This window comes from Lissotriton helveticus, chromosome 11, assembly GCF_964261635.1.
Source record: "Lissotriton helveticus chromosome 11, aLisHel1.1, whole genome shotgun sequence".
Lineage (NCBI taxonomy): Eukaryota > Metazoa > Chordata > Amphibia > Caudata > Salamandridae > Lissotriton > Lissotriton helveticus.
The window spans coordinates 908,122,703-908,145,871 of NC_136072.1; the positions used below are offsets into that span (position 1 = coordinate 908,122,703).

A 23,169-nucleotide genomic window follows, 5' to 3' on the forward strand; every position below is an offset into this window, starting at 1 on the left:
ATAGTATTTCATCCTGTTCATACATTTCCATTCTTTCTAAAGGCAGGGTACCATCTACCATGTCATCCAGATCTGACCTTAAGCTGGAGACATCAAGTCTCTTGGCTTTTATCTCAGCTCGCAATATGTCTTTTGAAGGGGGCTCACTGGTCTCCCTCCCATCCCAACTTCGAGCTCTGCGTTTGGGCTCAGGAGAATTAATGGGTGGCCTCCCTTGCTCCCATCTCTCCAGGTCCCATGCTCGGCCATCCGATCTTGGAAGGTGATGGAACACGGGCCTTTTATCCCTACTCTCTCTCTGCCCACTCTCTTCTTCTTCTCTCCTCTCACCGCACATCTCTCTGTTATTTTCCCTCTGGTCGCTACACTCCCTTTGCCTCGTATCGCTCAATATCCGATACGATCCTTCCTGGTTCCCCATATTCCCTGGGCTGCGCTCATTTCTGTCATCACAGGGACTATGGTGCGACCTCTCACAACTCCCATTCAGTTCTCTGGTGCCGGGCACACAGTGTGGACATTTAAAGCTGTTCCTGTACTCTTGCGCCCTCCTCTCCCCCTCACTGAGTATTGGGCACGCCACCCCTCCATTCCCGGGGCCCCCGTTTTCCAGGTCTGTTCTACCTCCACTCCGGGCCCAATGGGTGACTCCCCTACTCCCTCTACAGTCCCACTCCGGGCTACTCTCCCCAGCCCCGCAGTGAGTTCGTGCTCTGCTGTCCTGACTTTCCCTTTCTGCTTCTGCAGCATTGATGCACTTTTGAGCCTTCACTGCCTCATCCCACTGCTTCATGTACTCATTTAGTTCTTGAAAGGACTTTCGTCCAGATCCCCTCAGATCCATTGGCCATCTGGGGCCCCCAGGATCTCCTCCTGGGTCCCCTTCTGTGTGCATCGGGGTGCTCCACTCTCTGGGTATCGGCATCTGACTTGGGGAATTAGTGGTATCGTTCCTCCTTGCCTGCTCTGCTCTTTCTCTGTCTTTCCGCTTCCGTTCTTCCCCTTTTGCTCTCTCTTGGTCATATATCGATATTATAGGACCTATGGTAACAGGTACCTGTAGTGCATCTGGTAATGGGTAGGATGTGGCACTTTCCGTTTCCGGCGCTCTTTGTACCACAAACCTACCGACCACCTGCTGCACCTGACTAGGCTGGAACAACTCTTTCTTTGGCTCAGGATCCCACTGTGAACTGGGAAGCGGTCTATGCTCTCCTGCAATGCCCCCCTTTTCTCCTTCCGTATTCTCGACCTCTCCCCCTGCTCTATTATACGGGGGTGGCCTGTCTGTCAGTAATCTGTTTATCAGGCTGTCCTCTGTTTCGCTCTCATCATCTTCTTCTAGGGGGCTTTTATTTACTGGCGCCTCTAACACTGGGTACAGTTTATTTATTTCCAAATTATGCACTCTCCATCTTTTAGCATCCGCATCCCACCTGGCATCCTGTACTGCCCTTACCGAGCGTTTCACCCTTTCTTGTCGTCTGTTCATATTCCTTTCATGCGCTGCCCTAAGCCATGCTTCAAGGGCTTCAAACTGGGTTGGTCTAGGCAAGGGTCTCTTTGAGGTCATGATTGATTTCAATCGATGTAACACCTCTAATCTGAACGTCCCGTACTTCGGGAACGTCAGTTCCTCGTTTCCTTCAGTAATCTTACTCCACTCTGATATCCAAAGGATCGTATGCAACCCAACATTTACTGCCATATAACGAGCTGGCGTACCCTCCGGCGGGGCTTCTTCCCCTTCATACGATCCTCGCCTCTCTTTCTTAAACAGCGCTTTCAACCATTTAAAACACTTCATAATTATGCGCACAAAATCCAGCCTCGCTACTCTGTTTACTTCCTGATGACAATCCACCAATCCTGTCGCGGCTTTGCTAGCTTGGCCTATCACAGCGCGGTCTTTCTCCTGTCAGCCAATCACGTCGCGACCCTGTATGACGTGTTCGCTAGCTGGCCTATCACAGCGCGGTCTTTCTCCGGTCAGCCAATCACTGCGCGACACCACCTGACGTCTCTTTTCTCCGCTTCGCAGCAGCACCCCTCCTTTCTCAACTCGTCTCCCGGTTATGCATGCGTCCCATTCATACACTGAAAAATGACTACTTCCGACCAAGCGGTCACTTCTCTCGACTGTACGTCCACAGTCTATCTGTAATTGTCAACACAACTGACGAGATGTCTATCGTCTCTCTGATAGGTTACTTACACACACAGTAACTTCCGACCAGCGTCCGTTACTCACGCACTCACTCTTACGTTCCCCCTATCTCGGTCTCTCGGGTGATCAATGGTACCTCATGACCCCCTTCACACTAGTTGACAATTACTCTGGGTGTCCGATACACCCGAACCACTTAAGCTCTCCTTGAACTTAAGATTTCCACCGGTTGCGCGCGCTCACAACCTGTTCCACAGTCACTCTACAAACATTCAACTCCGCCAGACATTACAACATAGACACAATACAAAAACACCGCAATCTAACACGCATAACCCTTTATACTCACTCTCGACCGATACTGCTGCTTTTTCTGTCTCACGTCATCCGGATCTTCATCTGCGGGCTGTTCTTCCGATCATCGATTTCTAGGGGCCTTGGGGTAAGCTAACCTGGCCTAGGTCACCGTCCTCAAGAAGGCAACCATCCTCTGCTACCAACTGAAAGGGCGAGATTTTGATCGATACCTTATATCTATTGATCCAAACCTCGTTCTGGTCGACTGAACCTTTATTGCCTGTCTTGGAAGGAAACAGTACACCTATCTGCAAGTTAGTTCACCCAATAAAGGACTCTACTCTTAAAGATCACGGACAACTTCTAGGTTTCAAAAGTTTATTGTAAAGATATAATGAGCTGCAAATACAAGCATCTCAGAATGAGATTCACGAGATACACAGGTCCAATTACATACATGTGCTCTCGAAAAGCCCTCAGACGAGCAACAGAAATCACTAACACAAGTTCTAAAAATAGCAAAGCTATCAGCATAGACGCATATCTCTCCTTCATTTAGGTTGGAGGAAAACAAACACAGGTTAGGCGTCCCTACCCTGTTCTAGATGGTATCCCTACTTAACCAAATCCCAACCTAACAAAGGTGTCAGCAATGAATGACCCCCAAGGGAAGTCACCCACTCTAAGTCTCTTGGTGAAAACCTAAAGTTCTCCAGTCATGACCCCTCACTGCCTACCCATCCGCTCTCTAAAGGGTCCTCAGGTCTCTGCTCTAACTCCACCCAGGGGTGCTGTCCCTAATACAAAACAGTCAACAACATTTGAGACGCCCCTTGCGAAACGCCTCTCACGTGGTGCAACTTCAGGCTTTTTCCATGATGCTTTGTATTGGGCCTCAGACGTTAGAGTTGACCTTGCTTCTCAGTCTCTTCTCCGGCCCGCTGATACCCCTTAAACATTCCAGAACCCTCCTCCATGTCTGGGCCGTCTACTGAACAGGCCTCTATTCATTCACTTATAATTGGATCCCCCCTTTCCTGTTGCAGACAGATATCTGCCGCCAAGAACCCAACTCTCATAGACTTCTAAAAGCTTGCAACATTTCTCAGCCCAGACATGTACGTGTAAATCAATGCTAAAACATTTCAGGCCTACAATATTTCACATTATGATTATAGCATTCAATTTCTTCATTTAATTAAAGCATGTTAAAACTCTTATTTTATTATTTAGAAAACATTACTCTAAATCATGGCCCATTAATGCAATGACCAAAAACGTTAAACAATCTGTGTCGTGAAAAGAAACACCTTCCCTTTTAGCTCCAGCTCTGGCCCTGAGGCCTACCACGTTCTGCGTTTTACCACAGACCATCTTATATGTTAACAGCTACACGACATAGATTCAAAATAATCACGTCTAATAAAATCATATAATGTCACACATTTCTGTATTAATTCCACTTCTACTTATCTCTATATTAGCTATACATTTAGAATATAATTTCAGATACTATTAGCACTCATGGCATTTCTCTTCATGTATTATGCTCTCTATAGGTAAGTGTGATGTACTCATATATTTATATCAGTTTGCGCTCTCTCAGTACCAATCTTCTCCAAAATCCTGAATCTCAGTTGGCCTCCAGTACTCCCTCCAGTGCTTAATTTGTAAAAGAATTTCCCCCACATGCATCATTGTGACATTTTGCACTTCCTAATTTGCGAAAAATAAGGAATCGCAAATTAAGAATTGCAAAATGCTATGCATCATTATTTTCGGCATTCATTTGTGATTCGGTAAAAATCGCAATTTTTACCGAATCCCAAATGAATACCGAATTCTTAAGTTAATTTTCGCAATTCCCATTGATTCCTATGGGCCAAAAGGCCCATAGGAGTCAATGGGAAGGCATTAGCAAATTGCGAGTGGCACTTTGAAAATTTCATGGGTGCAGGGGGGGGTCCAAAGGACCCCCCCATGCACCCCTGAAATGTATTTTTCGCATCATGTTTCACACACACATGTCCTAAGGACATGTGTGTGTGAAACATGCATGTTGAAAAAAAAACATTTTCAGCATTTTAAACACTTTTTCCAAATTTACCGAGTGGTTCAACCACTCGGTAAATTTGGCACCCTAATTGCGAATTTACACATTTAAAAGTAATGATGCATTGCTTTTAAGAAATCGCACATCTGCGACTTCTTAAAAGCACCCGCAATTTTAGAACTCGCAAAAATGTTACGAATTCTAAAATTGCTTCATGCATCCCAAAAAGCACTTTTGCATTCGCAAACGGCCGATTTTAAGGAATCGCACCGTTTGCGACTACAAAAATGCTTGATGCATGTGGGGGCAAGCTCCAGGGCTGCCAATGACAGTACACACAAGGCTACTAACCATCACCTTCTCTTTACAAATGTGACAATTCATACTATTCAAGGCCCCAAAAGCTGTAAGAATGGATTGGTAGGCAGGTATTAGTCATTATAAGTGTATATTGAACTAATAAACAGCTGTTGTTGAGCTCATACCTAAATTGGCTAGACAGCACCACCATGTGGCAAACTGTCATAATCCCCATTGCTGGCAATTAGTTGCCAGTGCCGAGTACCGGAAACCACCAGCTCAAATTAAGCACTGCTACCTACCTATAAAAAGCCACAAGGCAATTGTAAGACAAATATATATATGAGCTTTCACCATTAAGAAGTGATATTATGTGACATATTTGTCCATTAATGCCCTTAATCTTTGTACATTATTTGAATGCAAATGGACATATATTACAGATACCACAACAGTAAAATCATATTTCCAGTAACTTGGTTCTATGTAAAGTGAGCAATTTACACAGGCCGACAGTAAGTATTATGCACAATTTTTCCGATTTTGTCCGATACGCTAGCGCAATAAAAGAACTGCACCCACCACTAATTGAGACATGCCTACGGTGTGGTGTGCGATGGTTAACTAACGAAGAGGCCGCCGCCTGTGCATGAGAATGAGTTCCGTCCTTCAGGGATATTACCAGGTTTAATTACCAGGCTGCTCCCGGCCAGCTCATCCTCAGTGGCCTACCCTGCCTGAGACTGCATTTCCTGGCAGTGCAGGAAGAATTAATGCAAACTCAGCTATTCCTACCGGGATCTTCCGGAGGAAGGAAAGGGGGGGGCGGATCCATGAGCGCTATCGCTACCTGCTTCCTGACAGACCCTTAAGACGAATGTGAAGGTGTGTTCGCTTCCACCAGCTTCCTCCCTGAAGATATCCTTCACCTTTCTCTTTCAGGGTCTCTATTATGAAAAACCCCAAGGGTTTTCAAAATCTCTCACTCCTGTAAGGCTTCAGGAGTTAAATCCAACTTTTGTGTGAATAAAACTGCTCAGCTGGACAGGATTAGAGGTATAATCCTTCCAGGCATCTCCTCTTTCCTCTCCATGGAGGCCTGTTTGCCTTCCGGAGCACAGGGAAGGAAGGGGGCTTGCAGGTCTGGACGGGGGCTCCCGCCCGCCATGCAGGAGATGCTGTCCCAAAGAGCATGTTACTTTGTGAAGGACATCCTAGGTGGAAGGGAATGCCCTGTCCACTACTTGAAAAGATTAACTACCGAGCCTGCTGGCTTGGACTACATATTACTCGTTGGGGAAAAGGGGCTAGGAACAATAAGCATGAAATTAAATTAAATGCAGCATACATAGTGCCCAGATCTTCTGATCGGCCAGGTGCTGTTCCTTGAGCAAAGGATGGCTCAGAGGGCACACACACAGATGATGCCACCAAATAATACCTCACATGATATGACAAACTGAATAAAAGTCGATGGGTTTTTGTAGTCTGTCAGAATCCTACACACATAATGCCAAGCATTTCCTCATTTCACAACATCCATTGTGTCACTTGTCCAGAATGTGGGAGAAGCAATCAGGAATCCTGTGGGATTCACAGAACTGCACAATTAATAGGATAGAGCAACAGGATTTCAGCATTGCAGCATGGGACCGCAGATCTGAAAAATTTAAAGAACGTGTCTAAATGACACCCGTAAAAGTATCTAATTTATTTATTATTGTATGGTATGATGACACTACTACCTTCCAGCCTCGCACTTTCATGTCTCTTGGTACTCCAGGCCTTTGACAACCTCAAGTAGCATGCTATGTTGTAGGAGATTAAAAAAAACAAATGATATCCCTCTGCTGAGGCTATGCGATATTGTCGTCTATGACATTTTGTGGAGAATCCGCCCTGGGTGACTCTTCAAAGAGAAGTGTGGCCCACCAGAGTCTAATGTATTGGGATGATGTGCCAGGGCCACATGGCACTAAACAAAAAAGAATCACAGGGGCATGGGGAGATCAGAATATATAGCAGATGGTCATGGTTCAGGGAAATAATGCGCCGAGACATGAAACTGGGCAAGAAATTCACTAGTGTCACGGAGCATGACAGGGACCCACATTAGCTCACAGAGCATTACAGGAGACCCACTGTTGCTATTGAACCAGTCATGGGATCCCTGAAGCCAAGCGTGCTATGGTGGGCATCCATCCGAGCAGCTGGAACAAAGTATGAGATCAAATAGGATTAGAAAGCTGGGTAGAAGACCCATTGGATGTGCACAAAAGTGATAGAAAATGCTTCAAGTAATCTGAAGTACTGGTAATTTCTGTGGGTGTATTCAATTATTTTTTAGCCCACATCTGTCCTTACAGACTTCGACCAACCAGATGCATACTCGCCTTAGCTCAACACCCCCAAAGGGGACAGTTCAGTGCCGTTATGGTCCTTATGTTAACCAAAAGATCAAGTAGTAACCTGAAAACATGCAGGTGCATGGCAGCCGCATGGAGAAACACTGAGGCAACAAAGTTAGTCAGAAGATCCGTCAGATCACAAGATCTACTGAGGACAATAAATTAGGAGATCCAACAAGGGTCTCAGAGCTGGTAGAAGATCCACTGAAGCCAATAAGCTAGTCAGGTGATCCAGGAGGTGCCTCAGACCAAGCAGGAGATCCCTGAGGTTTATCCTTGGAAGAAGATCTAGCAGGGACCTCAAACCTGGCAGAAGATCAACTAAGGCAATGAATCTAGTCAGGAGATCTAGCAGAGGCCTCTAACCTGGAGACCAGGCAGACTAGCAGCTTATTTGTGGAATCAGCTTCCTGCCCAACTAAGAGACATTGCGAATTAGACTACTTTTCGTAAATTATTAAAAACTCACTTATTTAGCAATTAGTTTGCCTCACTGATCTGATCTGCTGCATTTAGCGCTGGGACACTCTTGAGTAGCTGTGCGCTTTATAAATAGTTTCATTCATTCATTCATTCATTCATTCATTCAGACAGGAGTACCTGAGGCTCTGAATCTTTGCAGGTAATCCAGCAAAGACTTTACATATTTATACTGGAACTATTGCTAGGCATGGAGCAAGACATGTTGGACACACTGAACAACAACTCAAGCTAGCTATTTACCAACGACCTTGGATTAAGAAGGAGTTCTTCTTCAAACACAACAGGCTCCTTACATGTCCACATACAACAATGCCCTCTTATGTACACACTGCTAAAAAAATGACTATGCTCATGGATGATGAGATTCATCATTATAGAATACAAATTCTGAAATTAAATACTCTGTATATATCAGGTGCATCCGTGCTGCAGGAAAAAATAAGTTAAGGAGGGAGATAGACTGTAATCCTTTTATGGAGGGTGCAGAGGGTATAGAGAGGCCTCACAGTACAAGTGAACATTGGAGAAGGGCTTACATATGTTTACATAATGAAGAAGAGGGATCATATACCAACGAGCCGTAAAAGTTCTCCTTGTCATCGCACTGGATTGTATCTTCTGCAAGAGGGCTATCCTATGATCACAGAGCCCTAACAAATCAAATCAAAATACTCTTTATTTGGGTTTTTATAATACCATAAAAGAGATACATCAATTACAAAAAATACATATAATAGCGTCAGCGCTAACATGAACCAAAAGCTGGGACGGAAGATCATCAACAATCTGTTGAAAGTAGGTGATCTCAACCCAGGGAAACTATCAGACTTTGAATAGTTTGCCTAATAAAACCCCAGAGCAGAGAGGTCCATCTTTGATAGTGAGCATATCTAATGCTAAATCACATTGGATGAAACAGGGGCTAATGCAAGCTTGTGGTCCCTACACTGTTTGGGAACAGGAATTTTGTCTTTCTCCATCACTGGAATCAGTTGGCTCTCTCCAGGACATTGCTCAGAATTAGACAATGAGACTTACGGTCTCTTTATAAGATATATTTTAAATCCCAGATGTATATGGGTATCTATGTAATACAGGCGAAATAGCGTATGTATGTTACATAGAATCCATGGAGGGATTGGGACGAGAAATTAGGTTCCAACAGAGGGAAAGCATGTAAAATTACCGAGAGCTGCTAGACATTTTGGCCAGGTTGGGGTCTTTTTTCAGGCATGCATTGATTATATTCACAAAATGGATTTGTCGAGGCATGTGTGTACTCGAGTTCCGCATTTTGAATCTCTCAACTCAGATGAGGCTTTGGTTTCGTTGAGGAGTTGGGTGTACCCTCTTTAATGCTTACTGATATGCTTTCTTGTGTCCTCCTCAGGTTTGGTTCCAGAACAGACGGTCCAAGGAGAGGCGCATGAAGCAGCTGAGTGCGTTGGGGGCCCGGCGGCACGCCTTCTTCAGGAGCCCAAGGAGAATGCGTCCGCTGGGAGGCCGGCTAGACGAGTCGGAGATGCTCGGCTCTACCCCTTACAGTTACTATGGAGGTAAGAGACGTATTCAGCGTCTGAGCTCTGCACGCTGCGCTGCACGCTTATTGGTAGCATTGACAACTAGCAGTTCAGGGCCAAGTTGTGCAAAGTATTTGTACCTTTCAAAGGTTTCCTGCTTGTATTTTAGAAGGAAAATATGGACTAGGCTGACTGATAAGTAATGTGCATTTGATGCAAATAATTCAAGATTTGGGGCAGTTCTGCTGAAAAAGAAGGATGGAATTTATACATTTGCATTCTATAATATGAACAAACAAACGCAAATACTAAGCTGAATCTGAGAATAAATGAACAATTTTGCTCTATCCCTAGCCTGTGGGCCAAGAAAATAATGGGGGTGTTTGATGAGGGCAACTTCCTTAGACATTTAGTACAGTGCCATTCATCAGCCTTCAATCGGAGAAGGCCAGTTTGTATAAAAGTAACAACACTGCATTTGTACTACAGTAATACTATATTACAATACAGTGAAACTTTGCCGTTAGTTCAAGCAAATACCTGGCACTAACACCCAACAAATCACTGGGGGGTATCTCAGAGAAACACTGTCCTTGCAAGTTCTATCCTTGTAAAGCTAAAGTGGTGCTCATACAATGATTACTTGAGGTGTTAACAAATTTATCAATCGAAGGCATTACGCAAACTCTTCCAAACAATCTAAACAGGTAGTCCTTAGTTACACAGCTTCTGATGTCAGGTGTGTAGTGGTGATAATCCAGGTATCATATTGGGCCCTGTCCTTTGGAACATATTCATAAATTAGGAAATGGAACTGATTAGGATAGAAAACAGCAGAAGAGAATGATGATTTTACAAGGACTTAGCCACTCTGTTGTCAAGGGCAGGCCATTGGCAAATTAGGCAAAATGTCTTTACATTCCAAGTGATTCTCCAAAGTGACATTTTGCAAATCAGGTACTCCCATTCTCCTCGCAATAAGGCCTCTTTGAGGGAATTTGTTGTCCTCTTGTCATTTGCGGCGTTCTTAGGTAATTGTCTGTCTCTCTTCTTAAGTGTGGGCAGTTTCCCTCAATGCCTCAAAGTCCAGGTTGGAAAAGGTTTTTAGAGGCAGCTGCATTATTGAATAACAATACTGTTTGCTGGAAACAGTAGATGGTAATGTTGCTCTGATCATGTTGTCTAGGTCTGGAACATCAGGATTGCCAACCCTTTTAGGAACAAGTTTGGAAAGGTAGCATGTAAAATATGTTGTATCGTATACTAGGTTGGAAGGAAACTGAACTTGATGGGCCTTGTGCCTGTTTTCATATTTATTACTGTGAAGCAATAGAGGTAACACATTTTGTGCGTGACACTGTGTGTTTGAATGACATTGTACCTGTGTGTGTGTGGGTGGGGTGGTGTGTTTGTGTGTGTGTGTGTGTGTGAGAGAGAGAGAGAGCTTAAGTGTGTGTGGTGGGGGTAGGATGTGTGTGCCTGTGACAATGGTATTTTGTCACTGAGTACATGTTAATGTGCGTATGCATTCTTGTTTTTGGGTCATCATACTTGTCGGTGTGACTATGCCTAAGCATCACTGGCAGATATCTTGCTCCCACCGAGCACTCTTAGTCTAGTTGTGGTCACATAATGGGATGCAATCACCAAGTGTCCAAAATACATGCCCAATAATGGAAGGGTGTGGCCAACTGTAAAAGCTTTATCAAGAGAAAGAAAAAGATAAGTCAAGCCCAATACATGTAAAATAATTAAATGTGTGAAAAGATTGAATCCTATTGTAAAAGGAAGTAACTGCTTGGATGTAGAGGGTTCTCACTGGGACCATATCAAGCACAAGTGGAGCAGAAAGTGGTGTTCCAATGTCCAGAAAGCAAGTCCCCACAAAGCGTCATTATGGTGGCATCCCTGAGTGCAGTAGTTGTTAAAACAATAAACCAAAGTTTCCTTTTTGTCAAAGGCGCACAAGCTTGTGAATCTGATGCACAAATGGCAAGTTCCCTTTTAGGAAGGGATTATCCTGTTCGGCTGGTTGGCTGATGAAGCAAGCCTTCGACCAGTGAAACCTAATAAATAGGGCAGTATTGGGCTTCCCTATCATACAGGGGATTGGAAATGAAACTTGTTTGAGATGATTCTATCTTCTTGGTGGAGCTCCTGAAGCTCAGAACAGCTCGCAACTAAGGTATTCTCATGAGGATGCTGGAGGTATGCAAGCCTGAGATCCTGGCAGCTCAAGTAGCAGATGCTGCAGGTTGAATTCTTGAAGCAACAATGCTGCTCTTGTTTCTGCCACCCCTGGGACTAATGGAAGACATCAGATCACCAGATCTCTTTTCTGTCAGATTGTTTACTATTTGGAGTTACTGTAGAGTGTCCCATGTCTTCTTAGAGCTATTGTAGATTGCACCAAAACAGACTGTATCATCTGAAACCTGCCAGCACAGCTCGGATGGTTATAGTCCGAAGGAGAGACAGAGGCCCCAGACCAACGTTCCTGGTTCCCAATAAGAGCTCATGCAGATCTTCGGCAGAAGGAAAGCTTGAAGAGTTCAAGTTTAACATGTTTGCTTAATTGGGGTGGTTAGGTTCTACTCTCAGGGTGGAGTTCAAAGGGATTCAACAGTCTGGGTCCCTGGGTGCCCCACGATCTGCCTCAAACATCTGTACATCCGAAGGTTGATGAAACAGGTGCAAGTTGGACAATGGTACTAGCAAACTTGTGCAAGTAGCCTCGGCCATTTGTTCCAGTGAGCTTTGAAGATCATGCAAGGAGCTTCAAGGAGCATACGTTTGCATGTAGCCTGGGCCATTTGTTCCAGTAAGCTTTGAGGATCATGCAAGGAGCTTCGAGGAGCCAACTTTTGCAAGTAGCCTGGGTCATTTGTTCCAGTGAGCTTTGAGGATCATACAAGGAGAATTGAATGTAACAATTGGCTCCATTGGGAGCCAGAACACTACCTTTGATGCCTGTACCATGTAGTCCCTTTTCATAAGGTTTAGAGACAGTTTGACCAACAACTGCAGTCCATCAATTGACTTCCTGAACCAGGCCATACCTGAAGTACAATCGAACTGTTCAACACTTGAGAGAGTGAGCTGTCTTCCATGCTATCCACAAAGTCCTTCCGCTACCATGAAGCACAAAGCCAACTCAGGAGAAGTCTGCAAGTCTCCTTGGAGATTTTACTAGTAGAAATATTTCTAAGTACCGCTCTTATTCTTTTATAAGAGTCCTCATAATTTCTTATTATCAAGACCCCCAATCTCATGCATGAGAAAAAGAGACTTCCCTGTATTGGTTCAGGTCTCCAGAGAGTACGCTTCTCACTTGGGCAGCGCCCAATTACTGAAGGGCAGGTTTCTTTCTGCGGTGCACAATTGCCCAGCAGTGTGCTCACTGATTTCCATGTAGCTCTGTGGTGTAAATTTGCAAATGTGCAGTGAACCCAGAAGTGATTCTAAAAGGGGAGGTCGAAAGGCAACCAAGGTGACCCTCTCACTGGCATAATACGCTTTTCCACACCTCTTGCAAGCCCCCACCCATACTAATGTGCAGAGATCAGAGGTGGCAGAATTAGTTACCGCAGAATTCAGTGGCAGATGAACCTGTCACAAGACTGGAGACACATGCAGCTCACAAGTGTGTGAAAGCATTGGTTTCAAACGTTGTGGCTCAGGGAAACAAATAATAGTAAAGAGACAGTCTCCTACCACCGAACCAATGAGATGCATGACACCAGGGCAGAAAGCAAAAGACACACAATTGATGGACAGAATGCAGAACAAATCAAAACATTCACCCCCAGTCAAGAGATCTGGGTTAAATCCATCATTATTTTGCTCACCATGCCACCCCAGTTTAGACCTGACCATATGCAAATGAGTCTTAGCCCCATGCCTCATGGGAACAGTCCAGCCCGAACTGCCAAACCAGGTACTCCCTGGACCGGAAACAAGCATATGCATTAGTCACCGGTGCAGAAGCGGCCATTGGCATGACCGAGTCTCAGTCTGGGAACTGAGGGTCTATTCTTACCAAGTTCAACTGGCTTGTGTCATGTTAACATCCCCCCAAAGCAGGTACTTGTACAGAGCATGTGACTGTGTGCAGGATTTTCTCTGTGTCTGTGTCACTATATCTTATTGTATGTGTGTGTACTTGCTACTCACACCGTGTATGCCTCAATGTCACTGTATGTGGTGTATTGAGCCTTTGTGTGGTTGGGTCAATGTATGTCTCTCGGCCTCTGTCAAAGTTTACCTTAACCTGCCTGTGTGTGCTATGCCTTACTGTGTCTGTGCCTATGTGTGCTTGTGTCTCAATGCACCTCTGTGTCAGTGTCTCTCTTATTGTGCCTGTGTGTACTTCTGCCTCACTCTCTGTTTTCCTCTGCCTATTGGTGCTTGTTCCATACTGTGGCTGTTCCTCAGTCACTGCGTCCTTTTACTATGCCTATGATTGATTGCGTCTTACTGTGCGTGTGCCTCTGGGTCACTGTGCTTATTGTTCCTGTGCACATTTGTGCCTCACAGTGTCTGTACACATGTGACATGGCATCTGTTTCTTGTGCCTGTTTGTGTCTGACTGCATCTGTGCCTCTGTGTCACCGTGTCTGTTCTCCCTGTGTCTAAATCTCTACCCCTGTATTAATGTTACTTTACCTGGCATTTTGCGTCTCACTTTGTCAGTGTGAGACTTTTTAAATGACTTTTGGAGTTAAGGAAAGGGTATTTAATTGATTCTGGGGCTCGCCCATGGCTGCAGGACACTTTTGAGAGATTCTCTCTTCTGATGTCAGCATCCTCTTTAAAGTGACAACTGCCTACAGAAGTTCACACTGACTGTTATGAATTTTACGTGGAATAATCCGGGTTATGGTCGTTTCCGAGTGACAATGCTCTGTGTGTCTTTATTCTTGGTGACATCCCTCGGCACAGGTAGAGTCAGTGCTCTGTCTTGAATGGATTGCTACTTGAGCCTTTGATATTAAAGCGCACAAACAATTGTTCAGGAGAGAGTTACTCTGGCTGGGCGCTGATTACTCTGCAGAGCAGGAACAATTAACTTGTCATGCTGCCTGTGTGCTTACAAAGGGTACCATGTTCCACAGGGTTGGCATTTCTTGGGGCATTTATGTTCTTTGTTGGCTGCAGGAAAGCATGCGTTTAAGTGCTGTTCCCCGCCTTGGTGGCCATTTTGGTTATTCTTGGGTGCTAGCGGTCTAGCCCCTGTGTTAAATCCCTATTTAAGATGGGCGGGGGAGCAGACGCACAGTGGCTAGGTAGGGGCTTGCCTTTGAGCAGCGCTATCGCTTCCTTTTGCACATTGCCAGATTTCATATTGTTTTTATGTTTTAACTTATTTTGACTACTTGGGAACGAAGTGTGTTTTGGAGGCCTTGGGCCTTTTATGTTTTGCATTGCCTGCAGGAAAGCACGTGTTTAAGTGCTGTTTCCCGCCTTGGTGGCCATTTTGGTGGTGCTGTTATTCTTGGGTGCTAGCGGTCTAGCTCCTATGTTATGGCCTTATTTAATATGGCTGGGGAGCAGGCACGTTGCTGGTTCGTGGGGAGCGGACATGTAGCTGATGCGCGCAGTGGGCGCACCTAAGGCAAGTCTGTCTGGGCCCGTCTGCGTGCAGCGAATACCAGGGACCACAGACCCTGGTCCATTCCTACCAGAGGGACAGTTATACTCTGCTGATCTACTAAAAGCATTAGGGCCTGAATTTCTTACCAATTGCCAGTCCTTTGTTCTAGGGGTGAGTCCTTTAACGTGCAGGGGTTGCAATTTCTCTTGTTCAACTTCACTAGACTTTAATGTTCGCAATGCTATGCTTCCATCCTCCACCGGTGGATCTGACACCACAACCAGAACGGCTGCTCTGTTGTTTCATCTCCCTGGCTATGTGGAGACTAGTGCACCTCCTTCCGGATCTAATAGCCCTGCATATTTTAAAATCAGCCAACTTCACACTATTGGGTGACATCAATCTTCATCTGGATGATCCTAAATGTTCTCAGAGCTCAACCCTGACAGAGGATCTTGGTGTTTTCAATGTGAATCTGTGCAATTTTACTGCCACCCATGTAGCAGGCCGCCTTTTGGACCTAATTTTTTCAAATCTGTCAGATCTAATCACTGCTAATCACTGAATCATGACCGGACTCGATGTTGGCTTCACGAGGCTATGGGAAAAGTCTACCGGCCACTGCAAAACATCTAGGCCGTTTTTTGCCAACGGCACCTTGTTTTAATGAAACACTGAGACTAAAAAAGAAACAATGCAAGGTTCTGGAAAGACTTTGGATAAAAGTCTTATATGGAGGATGCCAAAATCAGTTACAGAGAAGCGCAAAAAAAATACCATGGGTTCTGTAAACCAGTTCGAGCAGCTTTTTACTCAGACAAGGTACTAAATACTCAAAACTGTCCCAAAACACTTTTACGTTTGTTAAGGTGTTATCTGATTCCTGTGACCTGCCTCCCACTCCTCTGCTTTCTCAAACTCAATGCAAGAACATGAGCCCTCTTTTTTACTCAAAAAGTGCAAAATATCTACTCCCAATTGACCAGGGACTGCACTCAGGGCGCACAGTCAAAGGACTGTTGTAAACACTTACACTCAGAACCTTTCTCTTGTAGTCTCTTGTAGTCTCTCCAAGGCACCTGGTCCACTTCTGGCCTTCCTTCAAAACATAGTTATTGGTCCCCTCTGGACATCGCTTCTCTCAAATCCATTCTTCAGTCGATCAAGTCAAGTTCCCCGCTGGATCCTATAGCACCCACAAGCTCAGGCAGTTGGATTCTAGCCTGCTACTTATGATTTCCTTAACGTCTCACTCAGGAAGGGGTCTGTTCTGCAGAAGTGGAAACATGCCATGGTTCTTCCACTCCTGAAAAAAGCTAACTTGTACCCTGTCAAATTGTCAGATTTCTGCCAAATCTCTCTGACACCAATCTTCATGAAGATTTTGGAGAAACAGGTCAACAGCCAGCTAACCTCTTTTGTGGAAGTTCTGAATTTTCACCATCCTTTCAAGTCTGGCTTCAGGACTGGACACTGTATAGAATCAACCCTTTTGGGTGTAACTGAGCTTCTAAGGTAATGCCTGGATGAGGGAGGAACAGCTGTGCTTACTTTGTTAGACCTTAGCGCGGCCTTTGATACAGTGCCTCACTCCATCTTGATGGAAAGACTGGTGGCACTCGGTCTTGATGGCCTAGCCCTGGAGTGGCTCAGTTCTTTTCTTAATGATCGGTCCTTTCAGGTCTATTCTTCTACTGCCAGGTCCAAAACACAAACACTAACCTCTGGAGTCCTGCAAGGTTCTGTGTTGTGTCCAATGTTGTTCAACATCTACATCCGTCCTTTGGCAGATGAAGTAGAGAGCAGTGGCTTGCTCCTTTTCTCCTATGGCGATGACACCCAAATCATCTTCACTCTGTCATCTGCTCACAACAATGCACCTTCCAATCTCAGTTTGGGCTTGAGTCGCATCTCCTCATGGAAGAATAAAACTCACTCAAAACTGAGGTCATGATCATGGGCAAGAATCCTTTTCTCTGGGGTCCACAACACCTACCTGTTTCCCTAGGGGCTCTGCCCCCTCCATCCTCAAAGGTCAAGACCGTGGGCTTCCTTCTAGATGACCCACTATCTATGAAGCCTCAAGTGGCACAGTGCCATTTGTTTTGCAGTGCTCAGGTGGCTAAAAATAGATCCTTTGGCTGAGCCTCAGCTCTGCAAAAAGGATGGTGATTTAGACCACAACTATCTCCAGGTTGGATTATGCAATGTGCTGTATTTAGGAGCTGATCAAGTCACTATCCGTGGGCTGCAGCTTGTGCAGTAGTATGCTGCCAGGCCTCGCTATCTCCTTGTAAAATGTGCTTCACTCTCTAATCTTTTCCATGAGGTGCATTGGCTTATGATTGCTAAAGGTATCAAATTTAAAGCACAATCTTGCATGTTCAAGGCAAAAGCTGGACTTGGCCCTTCCTACTCTCAGAATCTGGTGCGTCCCCCCTCTCTCTCCTTGAGATCCGCTCACCAAGCCTTGTTTATAGAGTCTCGGTACCCTTTCTCTGGCATGAGAGGGCACATTGCCTATTTAGGTGCAAAACTATGGAACTCTCTTCCAGATTCCCTGAGGAACTGCGCGCTTTTGTAAAGACTTGAAAACTTGGCTCTTCCAAATTAATCCCAAATTTTCTATCCATGGCTCTTCTGCATCCGCCATATACCTCTGTGCCGGAAACCCCCTTGGGGTAACAATAATAGGGCACTCAGTATGTTGTTATTGAACAATATTATTTCCAGTAGTCCTCCTGTGGTGTCAGGTGTCTATACTCGGCGCTGTGCACGAGCACCAATAAACCGGTGTGATCTCCACTGTCTATCAAATGGGAGGATTGTGAGGAAATGACGGACATCCGACGCAAAGGTTACTAGGCCTTGACGTCTTGGCCTGCTTTGCCCCGTCTTTCCTCCTGCCCCAAGCAGGTTACCCCCTCCCCTCCTTCTCACAATCTCCCGCTGCCCCTCCCGCCCTTCCATCACCTGAGCAGCACCTCTGGCCCCTGCCTGCTGCTTTGAAAGGACTTTGCGCGGCTCCGCGGAGGCACCCGGGCCCGCCTGCCGCCGGCGGCGGCTGATTTATGTGCGTGGAGCGCCGCGGTCGGGTCGATACGGAGAGGCAGAGCCGAGAAGGGGCAGGAAACCCCCGCAGGGCAGAAAAAAGGAAGGGGGTCGGAGTGTATGGCCGCTTGTGAGCGTGCCAGGTTGCCTCTGGCATCTGCTCCGGAAGGGTGCCTGCCCCTCACTCCAAAACCCCTTTCCCACCCCCAGTGAATTGTGCAGGCCTTCTTAACCCACACAGGGTCGCACTCGGTGCACAATCACAAACACGCCGACGTGCACTCACGACATGACATGCATTGCTTTAATGTTATGATGAAACATTTCACTGCAGAGAAGAAAACATGTCTGTTGCAAATCAATGCGCACACTATTACAACCATTTACCAATAGCATATTTCTGATAAAGGGTAGCCTAGTTCAGTTACACATTTCGAAATTGTCCTATAGTCATTTTTGCAAAAATGGAAAAATAGCTTCAATCAAAATGCTTATGTGACATTTAATGATTGATTTCCCGTTAAATAAACTCTCGATTACAAATAACAGCCACATATGCACACAAACACTCATCCAAACACTGGCACATTTTGAAACACAAACGCAAGCCCGTGCGTGCGCGCGCACACACGCCCTTCCTGCCTCTCGGACACTCACAAGCAGAAACAAACAGCACACATGCACAAACAGAAAGGAGCAGACAGCCTCAGCACAAAACGTACGTATTCATGTGTTCATGTATACACAAGCGCACATACACACATGCACAAAGTTTCATAAGCACACAGTCCAGTTTTACACAAATTCGCACTCGCCACTCACGTGGATACAGGCATAGTTACTAAAGTTAAACACGCCACACCACACGCACACTTACACTCGTCCATGTTTGCACATAACTCACTCTCACAGACACTGTCTAAAAACAAGCACGCACTCACAAGTTCACTCACCCCCTATCATTTTCATTCAGTCACAAGCTGTGGTTGGTAAGGAATCTTGAGGGGTCCTGCCTACAAGATACATGGGAGGGGGGCTCCCATCTCACACCCAGTCAGGGACGCTCAGGCCAGAGGCCCGCCGCCGCCCGTATACAGTGCCTGTAGGGGGAGGCCTGGAGGTCGGCGCCCCTGTCGCCCAGCTGCGGGAGGGTGGTTATTTCTACAACACCGGTCACATGCACTCCAACACTCACACGCTAGCCCACACACGAACACAGCCATGCTAATGAAAACAGTCTTATGCACTCACACGTGCTCACACAGTCGGGCCTTCAAAGACTCGTGCACCGTCACCCACTCTCGCTCACACACAAAAATGCACTCAATCACTCTCCCCGGGCCCTCACACACATATAAGCGCATGCATATGCACTAACTCACACATACACCTCACAGTCCCGCCCAGCCCGGGCCCAAGTCAGCCCTGCTCCCCGCAGAAGGGGCGCTAAGCCGTACATTGTGTAGAGAGCTCGAGACACCCCCTCTGAACGCGCCCCCTCCCTCCCTCTCAATCCCTCCTCACTCTGCAGAGCCGAACAAAGATACAGCTGCCCTTCTTTGTACCCCTTTCATGCGGCATTTGTTCCAATTACCTCCGAACTCTCCGAGCATACGGAAGGTCATTGTCACAGACCGGGGGCCCCCTCCTTTCATGCTGCCCCCCTCCCTCCGCCCCCAAGAACCCTCCGTTTGTCTCTTCTGCTGTTTGTTTATACCCCGGCATCATCAAAAAACAAAACTTGCGTCTCTGCACCTCTCATGACCACGCACCGCTCCTTTCATGAGTCTGTCTCCGTGGCGGGGTTGGAGCCCCTGTCGCCATTAACCCCCTCCCACCCCTTTCAATAAGTTGCAATTCGACGTTTGAGTCTGTCAAAGGCTTCGTGTTTGTTTATCAGCTTAATGCGAAAACAGGCTGAATGGGAGGTAGTGTTAACGGATTACAAAACACGATGTATTTCGTGTTACGTGTGTTGGGGGGCGGGGGTGCAGCGATCGGGGATTTAGTTCGCCTCCACCCCACCCGAATTTCATTCAGACATGTTACAAAGGAGGCCTAATAACTGGATATTTTATATGGCGAGCATGTAATGGAACGCCGCGGCTCGCGGGATTTTTTATCGAAGGGCCGCAGCCAGGATGCGACTGCGCGACATCATATCGAAATATTGCTAAAATGCGTGTGTGTAAATATATGTTCGAGTGTCGCGAACCGAGGCGCTAGTAGCTGGCCCCAAAAATACCCCGCCGAACCCGAATTGTCTATTTATTGGGTTGTTTTATTTAGTATGGGTGAAATCGGCCTCCCGCTGGGGTAAGCGTCCTTTAAAAAGGAAAACAGGGGGAATTTGGAGCATTTTCGTTTGTCTAAAATATTTATCAACGGAAACGTGCCCCGGACAGCTAGGAATACGTGTTCGTTTGGATGTGCGATGCTGGAGTGAGCAGTTTAAGCTCTTTTCCTAATTTTCGCTTAATCGAAAATGCTTTTGTGTATTTCCAGTATATGCGTTGACATGAATATGGCACGTTGGTATCTGATTTGTACACATCACATACACTGTGGTAGATTAAAAAAAATACAGGAAGGGTGCTCATACTGGGAATAATATATGTAATGGTTAAAATCAACTGAAACGTGAAATTTAGACTTGGAACGTTAGGAGTTATTTTTACCTGAGGATGTATTTGTGATGCAGAGGGCACATAAGTATAAGACTGCATTTGAACATAAGCGGTGCCTGTCGTATATGTGTGGTGATATGCCCAGCTATCGAATGGTCTGTGTGTGTGTTTTCACAGAAAGCCTACAGATACAAACATGTTTGCACTTTAACAAGTCCTATAAATGCCCCGGCATGTTCTCCCTTGATATGTGCGTGCACGTTAGTAGATATAGTCATGTGTATTTACATGCATCGGATCTCTTTTATAGCCGTGTGTGAACACGTGTGCAGGTCAAGCCACGTGCTTTTTCGCGCGCGCAGGTTTTATCGTGTCCATTTGCATATCTGCATGCCTGAAAATACTGTGATACGGTGTGTGTCTGTGCGCAGACAGTCCTGGGATTTATGTACAGCCCTCGGTATATAGCAACACCTGCCTCTGCAGACATGTACAGGTACTGTATCTGTAGGGCACACGCCAATATCTAGGTATGCAAGTGCAAAGATTATGGGGCAGTTTCTGTGCACGTTTCGGTACATAGTTATGTCCCACAGGTGCAGACCACTTAACAAGGCATAAGTACATATCTCAACGTGTATCTTTAACTATATATGTGTGCTTGTGCGCAGACACGTTCGGCGTGTGTCTCTGTATGTATTCTTATCAGCACGCAGACACATACGTCATCGATACAAATGGTTGCACAGATACATGGCGCAAGTAAGATAATTTGTAAGACTTTTTCAGCGCCAAGATATGCTCGCGGGTGATACTCCGCTTTTCAAACACTCATAACATAATTCTGCGAATACACTCCTTGGTATCTTGAGGTGAGAGGAAGTGTACACGCACGTGCGGATCTGCGTCATATGTGTGCTGCTCAATATTCAGTGACGGGTGTCACATGGTCGTGTGAATGTACGCCCTTTGGTGTCGAGTGTAGTACCTCTGCACACGTGTGGATGATGTCACAAGATAGTGTGCATGCACACCAATCCGTATCTAGAGGTGAATGTGGGTGCACGCGCACAGTCAGTTGCTGTCACACGGTGGTGTGCATGCTCGCCGATCGCTGTCTAGAGGGGGTGTGGGTGCACGCGCACAGTTGCTGTCACACGATAGTGTACGTGCAGACTGATCGGTATCTAGAGGGGAGTGTGGATGCACGCGGACAGTTGCTGTCACACGGTAGTGTGCGTGCAGACCGATCCGTATCTAGAGGGAAGCGTGGGTGCACGCGCACAGTTGCTGTCACACGATGGTGTGCATGTACGCTATTCGGTATTAGAGGAGTGTGTGTGTGCACGCGCACAGTTGCTGTTGCACGGTGGTATGTATGTACACTGATCAGTCTAGAGTTGGATCTGGGTGCGCGTGTACCGGTGCTGTTACAAGGTAGTTTGCATCTACACCGTTCGATATGTAGAGGTGGTGGTTTTTCTGTGGCTTCCCCTTTCCTTCTCTGTATCCAGAGGGGGCTGGCTGTACGTATGTACAGATGGTCTGATGTACATGTACTCCGGTCGGTCAGTATCTAGAGGGGGGTGTGGGTGCGCGTGTACAGATGTTGTTACAACGTAGTGTGCACGTGCAACGTTCGGTATGCAGAGGTGGGCGGTCTATGACTCCCCCTCGCCTTCTCTGTATCTAGATGTGGCTGGCTGTGCGTATAGACAGATGGTGGTGTGCACATGTACTACGGTCTGTGTATAGAGGTGGGTTTGTGTGCAAACGCTCCGGCCTGCGACCCCCTCGCCATCTCTTTATCTAGAGGAGGCTCAGCTGGGTGTGCCCATGTACAGACGGGGGTGTGCCCATACACCCCCGATGCCCAGCGGGGAGCCGTGTGCACGCGCCCCGGCCCGCAGCCCCCCTGCTGCCGGTGCAGAGAGATAGATCCCTGTAACGGAGCCAGGCTGATACCCCGGGCGCGCCTCGCCGATCCGTGCTGCACTCACTTCGTTAGCCCGCTCTATAATTAAGCCATTGTGCAGCAATTACGGATAATTTAAGGCAAACAATGTCCGGGCTGAGAGGACGGGGCCTCTTTGTGAAGCCGGGGGCTGCCAGTGCCTGCTGGAGGGCCTGGCATTGGGTTTGATTGAAGCGGCCCCTTCTAACGCGTGCAGGAGCTAGTTACCTGCACACGTGTTTATTTTAAAATAAACCCAGGCAGAGCAGGGCTTGGGGTCTCCGTCGCCCTAAGCCTGCCCCCTCCTCCCTCGCCCCAGCGCTGGGGGGAGGGGGCTCTCTTCACGGCCCCCGGCCCCCTTCTGCTGGGCTCGACGGAGATGAGGGAAGCTGTGAAAATGAACGAGAACCGCATTCACACTTCTCGGCCTCGCCAGCAACGCGCGCCGCGCTGTATTAATGCTTCACGGCTCAGACCTGATGTGTATTAACGCTGTTTTTTTCTTCTCTTTTCCCCTTTCCTTTTTTTCTTCCTCTTTGTCACCTTCTCTCGTATTTTTAACTTTCCTCTTCCCTTTTTAATTCTCTTCTCTGCCTTATTGTCCTGTTATTACCCCACGCCCCCCCCCCCACCTGACTTGGACTCCCGCCGCCGCCTCTCTTCTTACCCACTCATTCCTTCCTCTTTCTCATCCTCCTACATTCACCTTTCCAATG

The 23,169-nt window shown here is 46.5% G+C and overlaps 1 protein-coding gene across 1 annotated transcript in view; it reads left to right on the forward strand.

Annotated features, from left to right (window-relative positions):
• Positions 1–23,169, forward strand: part of LHX5 (LIM homeobox 5) — a 62,445-nt gene that overhangs the window by 35,011 nt on the left and 4,265 nt on the right. Inside the window, exon 4 of the mRNA XM_078665552.1 lies at positions 9,099–9,264. Within this exon, the coding sequence (XP_078521678.1) occupies positions 9,099–9,264 (166 nt within the window). The remainder of the gene's footprint in view (positions 1–9,098; positions 9,265–23,169) is intronic.